Genomic DNA, 19,791 nt, shown 5'->3' on the forward strand with positions numbered 1-19,791 from the left:
CCGTGGAACCATCAACCTTGGTACTTCCACGGCATGGACGCCGAGCTTGTAATAGAACCACACCATGTGGTTGGTGTCCTTTCTTCCACGCCGACAACCCCATACACCATTACACATCCTCTTAGCAAGGAAAAATACCACAGGGATGCCGAGGAAAAGAGAAAATCAGCGCAAACTTGTGAAGGTTGTACTATACAAGTGGTGGGACAAGTTTAATCGTTGCATGCCAAATTTTGACATGAGATAACACCATACCTTTTATACTTTGACAACTTTTGGCATGCCTTGGCATGTTCTCTTTTTGCACGTGACACACATAATATTATGGGCTACCACCATATCAAATTTTAGTATGGTGGTAATAACACATTGACACCCTTCATCCTCTCAATTGATTATCTTTTTTGAAAAATAAAATATTAAATTAATAACTTAATATCAAAACTTTTCTTTTAATAGAAACAACTAATTTTGTTGTTAATCCGCATCCACCTAGCTATTCAGGCAAGACGCTAATATAATGGAGACAGTGAAACAAATTTACATCAAAATATCGAATACATTTACAAATGAGCTTTCTAGCTAACACCTATTCGAAATCCAAAGCGACAAAATAGCTTGCTAGATGAACTTGACAATTTTTATTATAAATAAACATATATATGAAACTCTTATGAAATGCTTTAAAACATAAACACTATGTAAAAGTTGTACAACAAAAAATAGCATAACTGGATGCTAATTAAGCTAGCACCATGGAATTACTTTTGCTGTTTTATTATAATAGACATAATATAAGATCCGATACATAGAAATTCTTTGTTGCATTCAATCACAAATTAAAAAAGTGTTAGCAACTATAACATTGCTAAAAACAAGAAACTGAAATGAAATGAGTTCATTTGTTCATCCCAGTTGCTTCCTTCACTGCCTCGGCTGCATCTTGTGCCTTTTGTTGCATTTGTTGGCCAGCCTGAAATTTTTATTTTTTTAGCAACAATATGTTTAACGTTTGTGGGTTATTTTAGATTAAAGTGTTATTAAAGGAAATGCAAAAGTTGTTAAAATGTTAACCTGTTGCATTGATTCTTTGGCAGCCTGTGCAGCATTGCTTGCTTGGTCCATCAATTGGTTGCCCTTTTCCTGTTCAGCAAAATGCAATCAAATATGTTACAAAGAAATAAAAATCCATAAGGAGTTCATTCTAGTAGTTTTGGAACGGTCTACTAACCTAAAGGTTATGGGAAATGATTGTACACCACCAAACATGCTATATAATATTGTACTGTGCAACACTCTAAAGCATATTTGGTGATGTATTGTCAAAAACAAGTGGTGTACAAATCATCTCCCAAAAGTTATAGGTTAAAGTCTTGTCAAAGACAATTGATATAAGTTTTAGGTGGTTATAATTATGGATGTAATTTTTTTTTCTTTAGAAAAAATGGAACGGTGAAATTCATATCATCCATCACATTCACAAATGGAGGGTCCTTAGATGATTTAATAGTTTTACACGATGTTGGTAATGGATTAACAAAGAAAAAGTAGTAACCTCGGCTTGGCCTGCGGCCTGACCAGCTTGGTTACTGGCTTGGTTAGTGGCGCTCTGATTGCTGTTCATCATTCTCGTTGCGGAATTGGTGTGTTAGTTTATATAATGTGATTGCAAGGGGATTGTGTGACAAAGAGATATTGTGTTGATGGGAAGTTAGAAAGGAGAAATGGAAGTATATATATTGTGTTTTCAGGATGGAAAAAATATTAGTGGCATGGCATCAAATATCGGTATTAAAAGTAATTCCATAAGTTTCTCTCTATCCCTCTTTACTAAAATTATTATAGGCATATCTTTTTAGGCGTTTGAACAGGGATGGTAAAAGACCACAAATATGATGCTAACTAGTGGACATTAATTGTAACATGAGAAAATTTGGGAAACTAATGACATTTTCGTAAATAGATACCATTAAATATGAACGACTTATGTATTTTACTTTCGTATACTATGGTTAGAAAGGTAAACAAAGACTAGTTAAACTTGAACTCACTTAATAAACAAATTTAAATGTATGTTATTTTGTTCTATGCATAAATATTATTTAAATATGTTCAATTCTAATTGGCATACATAAAAGTGTTCAATTTTCAGTCGTATAATCTTTCATTAAGTCTAATCGAGTTCAACATCTAATAGTTAGGCTTTAACTCGTTGTTTACACAATCTCTAAATTAGGCTTAAATCAAACTCGACTAGGTATCATTTAAGATTGACTCAGAATCAAGCTTTCAGCAAAGATCGAGTTCAAATGCTAACAAAATTTTTTGACTTTTTTAGAGTCACATCAATGGGTTACAACTTTCAAACATGTTTGGGGTAGCTTATTAAAATACTTACTGTATTTTATAAATGCTAAAAAGCAATAAGCTAAGTAGCTAACTCAAGCTTGCAATAAGCTAACTCAAACCAGTTGATGCTTATTGGATTTTTAAGAGCTTATAAAGTTTATAAAAAAAAGCATATGAAAGTTGATTATTAACTTTTTAACATAGACTTTGTTAAAAAGCAATTAGGTCTCCCAACCCAAACTTTACCTCTTACATCATATTTTGTAAATGGTAATGATTAATCCTCTTAACTAAATAGCTTCTTAATCATGAGATAATGAGATGTGAAAAAATCAAGAGGCAAGATTAGGAAAGAAAATTAGTAGATACCATATGTTATCTACTTAAAGTTTTAAAAAGACTTTTAGGCTAATCTTTATAAGGATTTTTTTTTTTTATTTTTTTTTTGTAAAACTTTAAGTTTCTTGTACTCCAACTAATAACGCAGTGGCCGCTAGGATGTATACCCTTCCAGCCGCCAATTCTTGGGGGGAAAATCACCTGGACACTAACCCAGCTGGGGGATTAGTGGGTACCAATACGGTACATGGCATTGAGAGTTGCCATCTAATTACCCTCTTTTTTTTAACTTTAAGTTTCTTATTAAAAAAAAACAAATATAGCTTACCCAAACAGACCTTTATGCACTTTTTGAAATTTTGGCCCAATAAAAGCTACGTGTGAATGAGCCCTGGCCCATATATATATAAGTAAATATATAAATCCCTAGTGAACCGTATCAAGCAAGTCTGTAGCTATGGCGGTTTGAAACGATCGAGAATGGAAAGGTAAAAAGATCTTCCAAAAATCTCTAGAATATTTATTTTTTTTACTGCTACTTTTGCTACTACATTGTAAAATTACATAAACCCTACCTCTTTAAGATATAGATATAGATATATATTAACCCGTCACTAGCAAAATTAAGTTGTTTGTGGTCATCGGATCATTATTATTATAAAGTATAAACCTCTTCTAAAACCCTAACAAGTCTTTTTGTTGTTTTTTTACAGGGTGAAAACACAACAAAGTACTACTCGTAATTAGTAATGGCGATTGTCTCACGGATGATTGTCATACAACCTACAAAACATCATAATTATAATAATCATGGATTTAAATTATCATCTCCTCCTCCTAGACCATCAACATGTTCATCGTTCGTGTTTTTTCCCGGCCGTTTTGAGCATCATCATCGCAAATTTTTGATGCATGCTGCTAAACCGATATCCGCTCTCATTAAGGTTAATTTTTGTTTATAAATGTTTTTAAATTATTGTATATTTTGTACAATTATGTTTTACGAGGTTTTATATGTGTTAAATTTGTACCTATAGGAAAATTCTGTTTGGAGTTATAACTTTGGTTCAGATGTGTCTTTACATAATGGCAATAAGCACAACGATAAGGTAATTTGTCGATTTTTTTTTATTTCTATCTAGTCGGGCTGGTGTAATAAGTAGTATATATGTATATGTATAGCTATATGTATACATTGTTGCTGATTGTTTGAACTGTTGCGATGATGAAGTTAAAATGTTTTTGGAAGAAAACGGACGTTGTAACAGAAGTAGATAATGGTGAGCCTGATTTTATTAATGTATTGTTTTTTGTTTTTATATGTTTTGGTTAATTGAATTTTTTGTGTTAAAACTTAATGAGATGATGATAACAGAAAAAGACTTGAAAAGAACAAATGCCGATAGAGGTACAAAGAAATCAGGGGGTAAACGCCCACCAACGCTGTATACGTATGCAGTTGGAGCTTCTTTATGTATAGTAGTGGGGTTATGCTCATTTGGGCTTCAAAAGTTACCTAGTTCAAACTATACTGAAGTACCGTATTCATACATGCTTGATGGGATACAAGATGGGAGTATCATGAGGATTCAGTTTGTGGAGAATTCTCGTCTAATTTACTTTAATAAGAACACTTTAGAAGAGGAGAATGTTCAAACTCCGGAAAAGGAGATTGTTGAAACTCCGGAAACTAATTTAATAGCAATGCGATTAGAGGGGCTTATTAAGCCGTCTTTTTCCAAATGGGCTTATCGTACACGAAACATAGAAGATGATAAATTTGAACTCCTTAGAGTGCTTAAAGAGAAAGGGGTTATCTATGGATCTGACCGTGCGCTTCTTTCTGCATCAATGAAGAATTTCTTGTTGATTTTTTTTCAACTGGCCCCGTTTTGGATCATGGTGTTGCTTACCTGTTATCAACTCAATTCTCAACATGATCTTGGGAAGTTAACAAAGAAGCAACCCACTAAGAAGCAATCAGTAACGTTTGATGATGTAAAAGGAGTTGATGCTGCCAAAGCAGAGCTTCTAGAGGTAATGTTCTCGGTTGTCTTCTCATTAAACTGATTTTTTGGCTTGATTAACTTTATATCTTTCATTATGGTAGGTTGTTTTGTGCATGAAAGGAGACAGTAAATACATGAAACTTGGGGCAAAGTTACCCAGAGGTGTTTTGTTAACGGGTCGTCCAGGAACAGGGAAAACATTGTTGGCTCGTGCTGTGGCTGGAGAAGCTGGAGTGTCCTTTTTTTCCATTTCTGCTAGTGAATTGGTGGAGGTTTTTGTTGGTAGAGGAGCTGCTCGAGTTAGAGACCTTTTCTGTGAGGCTAGAAAGAGTTCACCAGCTATCGTTTTTATTGATGAGATTGATGCTGTTGGGGGACAGCGAGGTAGCACTCTGAATTGTGAGCGTGACCAAACGCTGAACCAGGTAACACTTACTTTGTGTTCACACTTTACTATGTTCCACGTGCTACATTGGTATTGAAATTGAGTGCAAGCCATATCATTTGGTGTTTTTGACTTGACAAGCCACTTAATACATTGGATGTAGAGGTAGCAAAATGGACGGGTTGGGTAAAGCTCAAAACATGTTTGAGCTAAACAGATCATCTTTAGTAACGGTTGGAATGGTTTGGGTCTATTCGAGTTGGATTGTTTCAGAAATTTCTTTATCCATTTTTAATTTTGTTTGTGTATATAACTAATGCCTTGATTACGATGACAAAATTACTGCTATTTGAAGCAAAACTGAGTCAAGATGTTTTATTACTTTTATACATTAAAGAAAGTTTGGATAGCTTTCAAACTGTCGGATCCTTGCAACCTCTTTTCTTTGCAAAATCTTTTCATTCGACCATTTTGGTCTCTTGGCGATCGTAAGTAACCCAAATCGACCTGTTAGTTGGTAAATTGGTCAAAGAAGCCCATTTAATTTCATCGTAGGTAAATGTATTAGTATTTATATTGATTAATGATTGCTATACCAACTTTACAAAGTACTTGACAACAGGTTTTTATGTTTTTGTCAGCTTTTGACAGAAATGGATGGGTTTGAGAAAGAGGAAAGTGTTGTGGTTATAGCTGCTACAAACAGACCCGAAACTCTGGATTCAGCTCTGATGAGACCTGGTCGGTTCTCAAGGAAAGTTCGAGTGGACGAGCCAAATGAGACTGGGCGAAAAGATATTTTTGCCCTTTACCTGAGAGATGTCCCCATGGAGGAAAATAAGGACTCCATTTGCCAGGTTGTTGCATCGCTCACCCCAGGCTTGGTAGGGGCTGATCTTGAAAACATTGTTCGGGAATCTGTACTACTTGCAGCTAGAAGAGGTACGATCTAATTTACCTCCAATTGTTTTTGCCTTATAAGTTTTGACGTTTAAATTTTGTTTTGATTTTATCTTCAGGCGGTGAATTTGTAACGAAGGACGATATATTTGAAGCCGTTGATAGAGCTAAAGCTAAAGTTTATGATTCTGCTGATGGTAAACCATTTCCATTCGCATCAACTTCATATCCTCGTGGGTCTATGGGGTATGGAGTTTCTAACTGATGATGTTTTATACCATCTGCCCATGATGAATGTGTGTATATTTGATCTGTACTGGGAACTTTTTGGATTTTCGATTTCAAATCTGAGAATGTGTTTTGTTGCTTTTCTGCACTAAATTGACTGATAAAAAGTTCATTGAAAATGTTCGATAATGAGTTATGTCAATTTGGTCCCGAGTTATGTCCTTTTTTAATTCGTCCTAAAATAAATATCAACATTACAAAATTGCCATATTAACTTTATTTCTATTCTTAAACGATCGTGCAAAACTAAATCTTAGGGCTTGCGTAAAAAAGTAATATTGTTATCTTATTATTAAACAATGTAGTGATTAAGCATCTCAAATTTTGCGGTTTTTACTTGTGAATATTTATTTTGGATACAGTAGTTTTTAGATGAGCAACGAACATAGACCCATGAATGGAGATCTACGAGGACTCGGGGACACGGCCCAGGAGTTTATTAATCCACGGTTCCAGATATACAAAATGTCCCAGTTATGCAAACTACTAGCCTCATTTGCATTCCATTCTATTGAACTCTTTCTTATGTTGGCCTCAGAGTATTGGCCAATATAAACCCCCTGCCAAAGTTACCTATCCAATTGCATGAGTAAAAGCTAATCTCTCTGAAGCCAATCTATCCTACAATGCGATCAACAAGCCATTTCAAACGATCTACTAGTGTAAAGGAAGTCTTTTAGCACCCAACACTTAAGTTGACAAAATTCCACATGCAAGGGCAAATTGGTTTTAATTCTGATGTACAATATTTGGTGCATCAAGAAAGATAAGCCCCAAAACTCGCAACCCCACAACCCACATCAAAAACAATTTGGATATTTCCACCATTGAAAATGAGTAACGCCACCACAAAACTTTAGGCCGCATTTAATTGTAGAAAACTCCCCCGTATTCTAAAAAACTTTTCAAAGAATACATGGAAAACGTAAAACGTGATCAAATTAGAGTATGGAGCATTATTCTCTCTAGGTGTCGTCTCTCACTCATGAAACCACACAACGTAAAAGACCTTAAGTGTTTTGAAAAATGGAAAACGACACTACATACATAATTCATCCAAACACTTTGAAGTAGATAGTAAAGTAAAGTCCTGATTAATTGTTAGTATTTTCCATTTATAGTTCCTTCCTAATTTTCTTAAAGAGCTAATTGATGCACCTTATTTATGCGTTCTAACACAATCATTTCATACTTGTACACTGCTTGTTTAGTCCATCTCAGTTTTTCCGGGTGATTGTTATGTTCTGTGTCTGGCCAAACACAATAAGCACACGATACATACCCCACAACAAATACAAACTTTTATTAATCCTCATTATTCAAACCGACACATTGGTATCATCCCTTTTATTATAAGCAAACAAATATCTACGTGAACTTACCACTAAAGCATATTCCACCATAATCAAAGCAAGTGTGTGATTATAAAGAGATGAACGAATGCTACAATTGCTCTTGATTAAAGTCATGTATCCGTAAAAAACTTAAAAATGTTAGTCTTAAATTAATCCAATATCCTTGGACAACCATTGGATGGATAACATAAGAACCAATTGATACATACTAATGATAAAAAATAAAATAAAAAGAAGCCTAAATTGAAATAGGGAGGAAACCTTGAAGATGATTTCTAAGAGAGCTTATTATTTAGGGCTAATAGCATGGAAAGTCTTTGTACTTTGACATTTTTGTTATTGTGAGGCTTGTACAAAAAAAATTGCTTTCAAAGGGCGTTGAAACGGATAATATTTCTTTCGTGGGGCTCCGTATGGGTAGCCAGTTAAAATTATTTTTCAAAGCATTTTCTCTTTTTTTATAACTCACTTATTGAGTATACTCATATTACATGTCATTTATGAATAAAGTCTCATTTCCACATGGATATTCTATTATCTCTAAACATTATATAAATATGTAACATAAATTCAAAAGCTCTGATGAAAAAAAATCATAAATTTGGAACAGAAACCCAGATTATAAATACATTAAAAAAATACAGAAAATCAAGATAGATTGATTACATCATAGGTTTCAAAGATGCTTTTGAATTAGGATTCAACATCGTTGTTACGTAGTCATGAAATGTTGATATTTGGGAAGTTTGGGGGGATTTGTGGAGTTGTTGATGATTTGCCCTGGAAACGTGGGAGCGAGATGAACCCCGACTAGGAGGAAGTGCCCCGTCAAATTTTATGTTCGCCGGAATCCTTGCCAGTGCTGTAACCTTTCTTCAGACCATCGGATTCCTTTGTCGCCGCTATGACATTCCCGTCGGAAAATTTGGTTGGCCGCCGTAATTTTTACACATTTCAAAACTATCTCTTCCATCTATTGCTTCTGTTACTGGTATCAAGGGGTCGAACATTGGTGGGGCCACCGAAGGGCGATGGTGGCAGTTATGGGTGGTAATTTCTCTGTTGAAAGATTGATTACGGGTGGTAATTCCTTTGTTGTGTCTTTGAGGGATCTGATTAGAGATATATTGTGTTTACTTTTGATCGATAAAAGATTGGGGATGCTGACCAAAGAAAGTAATGACCAAAGATGTCGACATGTTTGATTTAGGGTTTGGATTTGGATTTGATTTGGGGGAGAATACTTCCTAAAGATGTAGGTGTATATATGTTTATAATAATGTAAGTAACTCCCAATGCCGTCTTCCACAGGTTTTGGGTCCCAATACCGTCTTCGACTGTGTATGGGGGAGGTTGAGATGTAGACAGCTTTACCCCTACCAAATGTGTAGAAGCTGCTTCCATGTTCTACCATAGGTAGAAAAGGCCCTCCAGCCTTGATGGGCATGTTGCTGGGCATGAGGATCGAACCCTTGACCTCTGTCTCTAGAGGCAAGAGCTCCAACCACTGATCCAACCCAGCTAGTTTATAATAATGTATATGTATATATATACACACGTGGATAAGTCATTTAAATGAGTTGGCAATTTCAATAAAAGAAAAATGAGAAAAACCAGCTAAATACTGGACACGTAAGCAGTAATTGATCGCGGTCCTACAAAAGAAATATTACCCGTTTCAACGCCCTTTGAAAGCAATTTTTTTTATACGAGACTCACAATAACAAAAGTGTCAAAGTACAAGGACTTCTCATGCTATTAGCCCTATTATTTACCTTTAGTGAATAATTAGAGATGAAAGCTCAGTCGCTGTGTTGCTGCTTCTTTTAATTCACCACCCAAATCTATATCTTCGTGAATGTAAGAAATCAGTTGACAATTTTGTAGAGAAAAAACTTTGAATCAATGAAGAAAATAAAGATTGATTAGGGATTAAGATTGCAAACCATTTACATCTCCTATCCATGTAAAAAAAGATTAAGATTGAATACACAAAATATTGATGACATTAATTGAAGACATACCACATCATGGCACTTTCTTGTCAGATTATTGAAGACAAAAAGATACCGAAGTGTCATCATAATCAACATTATACATCATATTAACACATAATTAAAAACATAACAAGGTATTAATATCATTAAGAAGAGTGATAATTATAGTTTTAGTATTGATTCATGAACTCAACTTTTATATTACATATATATATATATATATATATAGATCACACAATAGTCATGGAAAATGTGAAATTGCTCTTAATAGACATCCCTTATGGAAAAAGTTATTAAAGATTATCAAATTTGTCATTAATGGATTAATTTACATTCTAAACCTTTATAATACTAATTTACACTCTAACTCTCTAAGTCCTTATTTTCTAAAATATTTTCACTATCATCTTTACATCAACTTGCACCACTTGATACCAATAAACCCTTCACCGACACCACTAAACCGCCGTCGCCGCTGTAATACGCGGGTACCATGCTAGTATAATTTTTAATAAAGCACCGGCCTTTATGGCATCAGGCACAAGCGCTAGCTAGCATGCCTGCTTCCACACACACGTCCACTTGTGCCCCATCAAAATCATAAGTAATAGCCAGCTCTTAAAATTAGTTCACATCTAGCTAGCTGTGTGAAACATTTATCTTTTATGAATGGATCTACACTAAATAATAATTCAAATAGATAAGGATTTCAACAAACCTAGTCAATAATATAGAATAAAAGACCATCTTATAACTGTTTACACATTTTAGTAAGATCGGATATATAGGTGTGTTGGTTTTACCCAAAACACTTTTTAGTCAAGAATCTTTTAGTTTCGGAGTAGGGATATACAAAGGTTGAAACTTGGCCCGACACTGTCGAGTATGATCAAGGATTTTATTTTTTTATTTTTTTTCGAACATTCAGTCGGGATACGACATCAGGAAAACCTCATCGTATGATGACGAATTGTTCCATATATCCTAGACATTGAGATGTTGACTATAGATCGTTACAAGTATTCGGAAATAAAACCTCACGACTTAAGGATCAAACTCAATATCTTATTTCTTAATCTTAATTCTACTATACACGTAATCTATACTTTTATACTATCTAATAAAAAAATACAACCCTCTCTTTAAAAGTACATGGAAAAATTATCTAAAAATATTTTTAATGATTAAATTACACTATTAGACCTTTACTTTTAAAATATTTTCTTTAACCATTTACATCAGTTACTTTTGTATCAATAATCTAGAGCACTCGACGTCGCCTCCACCACCAACATTCGTCCCACCACCACATCATCGCAGCCACAACCACCGCCACATTGCGCGGGTACCGTGCTAGCATATATATATATATATTGAAAGGTGTGGATTATTTGCACGCAACACGAGATCTAGTTTACGTCGTCTTAACCGAGTCCACGCTTGAGAGCCCCTTCACCCTCAATACATAGTAGGAAGAGAAATCTCCAACTAATCAGCTTCACTAGAGAACTTTATTTGTGAAATACCTTGAAATGTCTTTTCCATGTTTCAAACTTGAGACATCTAACATATAAAACTGGTGTTCAACCATTGAGCTATAGTGGGGAAATACTTATTGTTTATATAATACATCTACGTATTTTTTTATATTCTATAATAATCCCTAATAAAACAAACTAGCCTTTTTATTTTAGGAAATTTAGCACCTTTTTCAATACCCCTAAATAATCCTAACAAATATATTTAAAATGGTTAATTTTTGCACCTTAATCTTTTTTGCATCTAATCCTTGACTTATATTTAGAATGATAATCACGGTTAGATGTCTTATCAAGGTATCTTATGAAATAACCTATACAACTTGTATCACCGTTACGGTATCTCACGCGTTATAAACTGTTGACACTGTAACGCGCGGGTATCCTAGTATTTTATATTGGATTGTGTAAAGTTAATTTGTATTTTATCTTTTTCCTCGTAGTTTTCTTTCATATTATGTCCGCATATATTTACTTTTATAATTCTTTTTACAATTAGTTATAACTTTACATATATCATCATCATCATAAACAGTAAAGGTTATTGTTCCTGGACAACAAACGACATAATAACTAGTTTATAACTAAACGCAAAAATTATCGATCGAAGAAGTGAAGAACGCTTATATGCTTACGCGCTAAAAAAGAAAAAACTAATTAAAATAAAACAAAAGCTAAGATAAAGCGAAGGATAAAAATAAGAGAAAAACCCTGGGTCACTCAATTTCCATGGAACCTACACATATACTTACATAACAATAATAATAATATTCAATATAATTAATTATTCATCAAATAGATAATCATCAGTCGTTGGTGCTGTTGCTGTTAATCTCTGCAGCCCTAAACGCCTCCATTTTTTGGTACATCATCATCTCCCCATTTTGTTTTTGTTTTTTATTTTTATTTTTTAATTTTTATATAATATAATAATGCATATTTACATTGTGAACCTATTAGCCTTAGCCCCCTCTTTTTATTTGATGTAATGATGATTATGATTTATGAGCTTCTAAACACTGTGATTTCTTAAATAGGATATATATATATATATATATATATTTTGCTGATGTGGTATTATATAAGTCATTGAAGCGGATGCAATATGAGGGTAGATACATGGATGTTTAAGGTCGAAACACGAAAGTTTGATATGTAATATAGATTTTCGTGTATTGTTTGATACGTTTGAAAATATGTAACACTATACTAGCAGTAATAATTGTAATAAAATTTACAGATTAATAGACGAAAAATGGAACGCGGTTTTTAGTACTTGATAACGAGTACTTGAAGTGTGTATTCTGATAGTTGGATTCTATGAAGTTATCGATATACTGTTTAGTAATGTTGTTTTGATGATCAAGTGTTCGTTACAGTATGAACGCTATATTTCCCCTTAGTTGTTTCTACTTTGTATGAAACTCGAGAATCGCATATTAATAAAAGCCTAACAAATGTATTTCCCCTTAGTGTATTATGAAGTTATCGATATTCAACTTTGTGTATTCAGTTCAGTAATAGTTTTTTGTTGATCAAGTGTTCGTTACAGTATGCTCTATACCCCTTTAGTTGTTTCTACTTTTTGTTTGAAATTCGAGAATCGCATATTAATAAAAGCCTGGCAAATGTATGTATGTGTGTGTAATTGTGTATGGTGGTTGTTGATTTTAACACTGATAGAAGGTCTGATTCTTGATTCTTAAAGATAAAGGATGGGCGACGCTAATGAAATTAAAGATATCGATCTGCAAACGAAAGAAACTGAGGATGATTTTCATGATTCTGATGATGATGATCTTAATAAGCCATTATGGAAAAAGTTTCGCCCGGAGCTTGAATCAAGGTTGAGTGGTGTCAAATCGTTTTTTAGGATTCATATGGTTCCTGCTTCAGTTTCTGTAGCAATGGTAATGTGTTATCTGCTCTTAAGATCAAAGAGGTCAAAATTTAAAGTTACTCCATATTCAGACTTGTTGAAGGGCCTTCAAGATGGAAGTGTGACGAGGGTTCAGTTCAAAGAAAACTCACGTTGTGTAGTGTACGACAGTGTGCCACGAATTTCTGAGAGTGCAAAAGTATTAAATCAAGGAAGCAGTCCTATATTAAAATTCCAAAAGATGCTGGCATCCATGGTTGGAAATTTGTTACCAAAACATGACATCATACCTGGGTTATACCACTCACAAATTGTCGCCGATAAAAAGAATTTGGAGCTTGTTGCTAGCCAATTACCTAGACATGGGTGGCAGTTTTCTACAAGATACATTGATGATGATTATAGAGAGCTTCTTAATTTGATGAAAGAAAAAGGAACCACGTATGGGTTAGAGCCTGAACCGTTTGTAGTTTCAGCGGGGAGAAGGCTTTGTTCTACTTTACTAAGTCAAGCACCTTCATGGGCTATGCTGTCATTGGTTGCTCATGGATTAGGTGGTGGTGGTAGCAGTATTGCAAGAAAACCCAGTAAAAACGATATGGTAACTTTTGATGATGTTGAAGGTGTAGATGAAGCTAAGGCAGAGCTAATGGAGGTAAATATCAATTTTTGTTATTGATCGTTATAATCATGATTTTGGTACACTTTTGTCTATCATCATTTGGTGTTTTGTCTAATAAGACATGCTGTGGGAGATCATGTTGGGATGCTCTTATGCTGTTAAATTATAATTACCACTTTTGATGGTGTCTGGGTATATGTCCAATTATGCTTTTTAAAGGAAGCGGTAGCTAAAATAAGGGCATATTTGTGATTAAGTTCTTTCATTTGTTAGTCAGCTTTGTTGCACCTATTATTAACCTGATTACAGTTAATCATAAGCCAAAAAGTAGCTACACAAACACTAGAAATTGATTACTATGACTAGAGGTGTGACATGTTTAGCTATTGCCTTTAACTATTCAAACACAATTTATGTAGATTGTGTCATGCTTGCAAGGAGATTCAAACTATGTACTTCTAGGAGCAAAGATACCTCGAGGTGTTCTTCTAGTGGGTCCACCTGGAACAGGGAAGACACTACTCGCCCGTGCAGTTGCTGAAAAAGCTGGAGTCCCATTTTTCATCACTTGTGCAAGTGAATTTGTGGAGATGTTTGTTGGAAGAGGAGCTAGTCGCATCAGGGATCTTTTTAAGGAGGCTAGAAAACATGCGCCATCTATCATTTTCATCGATGAACTAGATGCAGTCGGGCTCAAGCGTGGTAGAGGATTTAATACCGAGGGTGACCAAACATTAAACCAAGTACGTGTTCAGTTTTTGGTTGTTTTAAGTTGCGATGTCAAAGCGCATTGATTAGTGGTTATATGGGCTGGGCAGCCAGTTTGGGTTCACTGGGCCTGATTCAGTTTTTGACCTTTCGCCCTAAACTTTTATATGCAAAAACAATGATGTGCCAAAAGCCCAAAATGATTAATTAAATGGCCACATAGTAATCTAGTTTTTTTTTAACAAAATGATTTAGGAGGTTTTATACATTAAAGTAAACTTTGGGCGACCCTGACTTGTTTCCTTTTAAACTTATAGTTCATTTATCAGTTAGATATACAACATAACCCTAATTGATCCATTCATAAGCAAATTGGTTGAAATTGTCGCTTCTTTATTGACTGGCGGTGTGTTGTTTCTTACAGCTGTTGACAGAAATGGATGGATTCGAGTCAGATAAGAAGGTGGTGGTTATTGCAGCAACAAATAGGCCTGAAATGTTGGATTCAGCTCTCCTCCGTGCTGGCCGATTTTCAAGAAAAGTTTTCGTGAAGGAACCAGACGAAGAAGGAAGAAAGAAAATATTGGCTGTTCATTTCAGAGATGTACCCCTTGAGGACGACAGGGATGATATTTTTAATCTGGTTGCATCATTGACACCAGGTTTAGTAGGTGCTGACCTAGCAAACATTGTCAATGAAGCTGCTCTTCTTGCTGCACGTAGAGGTAAAAATTACATGGTCATCAAGATCAAATCAATTGTTAATTACGGTTGAAAAGCTTGATTTCTAAGGGTGAAAACATCTGGAGGGCCCAAGTTCAAATCCTAGGAGCAAAAATATATACCCGCGCCGACTCCAGGCTATCTGAAATGGATGGTCTATCTGGGATTAGCTGGTTGGTAAAGCGGGTTGGATACCCAGGTAAACCATAAAATCTGTTAATTACAGTGGAAAGTGTCTAAAAATAGACAACTTGGATAACTCTGCAAAACTGGAGCGTGCAAAAGTTTGTCATCCTTTGCTCTTAACTATTTAAATAACTAATGCACTATATATAGTTACTTTTTTTTTTCAACAGGTAGTTATGATTATTGTATTATCATTCAACCTTTTTTATCAAGCTATTAAGGAGCTTTTACGTATTTATATACCTTGAATGACTATAGGAACTTTAGACTTGTTAAGTAAATTCCTTAAATATAATAACTCATATGACCCACTAGATATAGATATAATCTAAATTAATCCATCTGCTGGTAATTATTTTGAAATTGCCGCCTCTTTGTACATTACATCATCTGACTTCTGCCATTACACAGGTGGAGTTTGTGTGTCGAGAGATGACGTAATGAAAGCTGTTGAAAGAACCAAAGTGTCGTTTGACGATAGGCAGCAACAGCAGGAGTTCAGTAAACAAGAAGCACAAGAAATTTATTCGATCTCGAACCAACTACTTGCACGGTCGAAGTTTGACTTTTGAGCAACAAAAGGCAGACAACTCTCTTTTTGCAGATCATTTGGTAAGGATTTCCCACCTCTTTTTTTTAAAGAAAATATGCAAGTCAGAGTTTCATAAATTTGCGTTTAGACCATTATATTCATTCCAGCTTGAACTAAGAAAATTTGATGTGTTAAACTCATGTTAGGCTCAAAATGTATTAGAACGATATGAGATGCTCAAAAGTGCCATCATCTCTTAGGAGAGATTACGTGTCAGCATTGCTTGTATTCGCTTCGAATTAGACAAAGAATCACATATCATCGATCAATCATATAATTTTGAATATCACCTAATTCAGGGTCTTTGTTCATGTCTAACCTCTATTTTTAATTTCTTTGTATCTTTAATGTTAATTATATAAGACATATTAGACATACCAGTAAAGAGGTCTGGTCTACATCTCACTTTTCAATTTCAATATTAACTAAATAAGACACGACACTTTTATTACAAAATTTATGTTAGACTATCTGCGTTCGTTTGGGTTATCCTTCTCCTAAACATCCTAATTTGCATGCCGCTGAGCTTTCCATACATATTTCCTACAAATTTTTTTTACCTACAATAATATATTTATTCTTTTCACAAACACTCAATTAATAAATATATACAATAATGTACATACAAATGCAAACACCATCCATTCCCGTCCTTTTTCATAAACACCTCCATGTCTATCATGTATCTTCCATAAACAACATTGATATGGGTAGTCTTATACACCTTACATTAGTACATTCACGGATGATTTTCGTACATGGTGGTTTACTATGCTATGGTGGCATCTATGCATAACCCAGTGGGTCCTGAATTTGCAAGAAGTGGTGAGTGGTCTGGTGACTCTGGTCCACTTTTCACTTTCATATGGCTCGTCTCTTGTCATTTGCCCCAAATGGACTGACCAATGCGTAATCACAATTTTCCATCAATGGCATTGGCAATTTGGCATCCATTGCTTAAAGAACGTTTTATATTTTGTACAGCAATATCGAATTATATTTTATTTTATTTATATAATAACTAAGGCAAAGTTTTAAGCTCTACTATTTCACACTCAAATTATTATAATAACATAGCATGATGATCGGCGCTCACACACAAAGTACTGTAGCAGCTGCTTTTAAGGTCTGTTCCTTTTTCGAGAACAAGTATTGCTTTTTATTGTATTAGATTTTAATTATTTTGGGTTGTTCTTTAGGTTTGAATTGTATTAGATTTTGATTATTTTGGGTGGTTCTTTAGGTTTAAGTTACAAGTATTGCTTCTTATTCGAATTAGCTATATAGAAGTATTTATTTTTATTTAGGTTGTAACCATAGACAACAAATAGAAGAATTTAGTCAAAGTGTACTTTGTTTTTGGCTGATGATTATAACTTACATCACTATTTTTGTGCTTTGATTTATTAAACATTAGCCAATATCTTTTGGAATAATTCCAACACTATAGGCTATTTTAATTCATAAACTGATAAACCAAGTTCATGTTCTATTTTCTATTCATACTTCATAAATCATACAATGATACCCACCACAACCGTATAATCTGTGATGTAGTCATCAATCACATGTTTTGGTCTTTTCGGTAACTTTTAGCACCTCTTTTGAATTGCTCTTGCGACATGCCTTTTGTTCATTACTTCACTCAATTTTTAGAACTACATATTTTGCTAAACTTGAATGACTGTTGTAATGATACCATTACTTTTCACATTGACTTATTATCCGAAGTTAATATTCTATAACTCTGTAAATTTGTGGTTTTCTTAAATGTCTCTTAGTTCATCTATATATATATAGGGGGAAGGGAATATGAGGCTGTTAGGCACCTAAGTTGGGTGAAAAACCCCTCACATACCTTTTTTTAAACCATAAAAATCATGGGGACCAAACATTTATTCAAAATATTAAAAAATTGGTATGTGAGGGGTTTTTTACTCAAGTTGGGTGCATAACAGCCCCATACTCACTTTTCCCATATATATATATATATATTGGCAGTTGTAGCGGCCTAACCATCCATTTTGTTATGCTACCAGCTCCCTTAAAGTCTTTATTTACCATGTAAATTTGACTAATGTTGGTAATTAGGCTGGATATGTATGACTTCTTAAGATTTCGATTAGTGCTTAAGGCTTATCATTACATATCATTCTTTAGAAAAATCTAATGATATCATCACCGTATATGACAGGTTTACATTGGTCTTAAAACAGTTTATATATGGGTCAAAAGTGGCAAATTTGAAGTGTAGTTCTTTGGTTATTCTTTCATTTTATAAGAATTTTTGTCATAGGAACTCGCTATAAAAATAGAAGTCGTCATGTATGCAAAGAAGGCACCAAATTAAGGCCGCATAAGGTTTACTTTATGCCTTTCATAGTGGTTTTTAGGATAGGTGGTTAGAGTTGCTGTTGGTGTCAAATTGAGGATTAAGTGTCTAGATACGACTTCAGTTGAAGGCAAATTATATGCTTCTACTGTTCTGAGTGTCGCAGTGGCAGATGAAAAATTGACAACGTGGCTGAGACTTATGTTAGGCAGAGAGACATTGAGATGGCTATGACCCAGGCAGATATGTGTTTTTATTGTTGCATTTAAAGTTTAATTATGTTATTGGTGAAACTTATTAGAAAAATGATCAAGTATTTAGTTATAGTTACACAATGTGTTTTCATGTAAAAGGTGTCCAGTTACAAGTTACATCAGAAATCACAAGCAATTCGTAAAAGTTTTAGTATGTTTCTTATCAATTTCTGTACTTATCTGCATTCTCTTGATTAGTTATTATTCAACATCTTAGGCAGATGGAACATTCCTTGGAGGGACTCACTTAACCGCATTCGTCTACACAAAGGTAACACATACGTGATGCATGACCATATGTCATAACCAAGAGAAATATCCTTTCTGTCATTTTATGTAATTCATCATCTAAAGAACCTTGATAACTACTTACGTTGTATATATGTTTTTTTTTAACATTAGTAACATTGGCTTTTTTGGCAGGTCAATCGTTGCTATGCGAATCAGGATCTATTAAAAGAAGTGCATCCATTCCAATAAGAACAATACATTTCAAGAGGCTGTCTTCCCTGAAATCAATTCATTTACTTGCTAAGATATCATTTAATTTCTTTACAATGTACAAAAGATGTCAGCGTAAACATACATATTTTGTGACTCCGCGCAATGCCCAGGTTATATTTGTAGTTAAATTTATATCACATCTTTTGCTATAAGCAGGTTTAAATTTTATTATTAAACTCTTACAATAGTTTCTGTAATAAATAGCTGATTTATTTATTGGGTAAATGGATAGCATTTTTATTGTGGCTAAGATGCTAATTAACTACTCATTATTTTCCCCAAACATCTGGTTTTCAGTTTTACCGACATAGGTAAAAGTGGTTAAATGTGCTGGGTTAGGGTGCTGCTGACGTAGCGGTAACAAAATGATTTTACGATTTGTACCATTGGAGATGATCTTATAATTTATAAACTTGGAAGCTGTAAGCTGTCAATTTGTTCCAAATTGCTATTTGGTAATAAGCAACTCTTATTGCGTAGGACATTCACTAAAGTTGATCTTGGCAAAACATGACATAACAAGATAAAGTGTGTAATGAACATAATGTCACATCTACTAATAGGAAAGATATATCCGAAGGAAACAAGAAAACGTATGGTCACATCGTTACTAATATCCTAGTTTTGTCAAACCAAGTTTGAAGATCCTATTTCTCTTTCGGGTAATGACGTTTGTTTTTAGCTTGGTGTTGGATGGTCACATATCCTATATGCTAAAAACTAGCTTAGTTTTTACAACAAAACTTGTATAGAGTACAATACTCGCATTTAATAAATCTTATATAACTTTCTCTTCATATAGTTCTTCACTAACCATTCGCTCTTTTTCAT

At 34.2% G+C, this 19,791-nt stretch overlaps 3 protein-coding genes across 3 annotated transcripts; 2 read left to right on the forward strand and 1 right to left on the reverse strand.

Moving 5' to 3' along the window:
- Positions 1–723: 723 nt before the first annotated feature.
- On the reverse strand, positions 724–1,747 carry LOC122589603 (stress-induced protein KIN2-like). Its single transcript, XM_043761914.1, has 3 exons — positions 1,556–1,747; positions 1,075–1,143; positions 724–973 (listed from the first exon to the last, which is right to left on the reverse strand). The coding sequence occupies exons 1-3, from the start codon at positions 1,625–1,627 to the stop codon at positions 899–901; spliced, it is 216 nt and encodes a 71-aa protein (XP_043617849.1). The 5' UTR covers positions 1,628–1,747; the 3' UTR covers positions 724–898.
- A 1,383-nt stretch (positions 1,748–3,130) lies between these two features.
- On the forward strand, positions 3,131–6,412 carry LOC122590060 (probable inactive ATP-dependent zinc metalloprotease FTSHI 3, chloroplastic). Its single transcript, XM_043762393.1, has 8 exons — positions 3,131–3,176; positions 3,402–3,632; positions 3,726–3,797; positions 3,920–3,968; positions 4,064–4,725; positions 4,799–5,122; positions 5,724–6,024; positions 6,102–6,412. The coding sequence occupies exons 2-8, from the start codon at positions 3,438–3,440 to the stop codon at positions 6,245–6,247; spliced, it is 1,749 nt and encodes a 582-aa protein (XP_043618328.1). The 5' UTR covers positions 3,131–3,176; positions 3,402–3,437; the 3' UTR covers positions 6,248–6,412.
- A 5,453-nt stretch (positions 6,413–11,865) lies between these two features.
- LOC122590061 (probable inactive ATP-dependent zinc metalloprotease FTSHI 3, chloroplastic) lies at positions 11,866–19,185 on the forward strand. The gene is made up of 7 exons (XM_043762394.1): positions 11,866–12,023; positions 12,869–13,694; positions 14,081–14,404; positions 14,794–15,094; positions 15,690–15,890; positions 18,674–18,727; positions 18,880–19,185. Exons 2-5 carry the CDS (start codon positions 12,876–12,878, stop codon positions 15,848–15,850), a joined length of 1,605 nt encoding a protein of 534 aa, XP_043618329.1. The 5' UTR covers positions 11,866–12,023; positions 12,869–12,875; the 3' UTR covers positions 15,851–15,890; positions 18,674–18,727; positions 18,880–19,185.
- Positions 19,186–19,791: the final 606 nt, after the last annotated feature.

Source organism: Erigeron canadensis, chromosome 2 (assembly GCF_010389155.1).
Source record: "Erigeron canadensis isolate Cc75 chromosome 2, C_canadensis_v1, whole genome shotgun sequence".
In the NCBI taxonomy this organism is placed as follows: Eukaryota; Viridiplantae; Streptophyta; class Magnoliopsida; order Asterales; family Asteraceae; genus Erigeron; species Erigeron canadensis.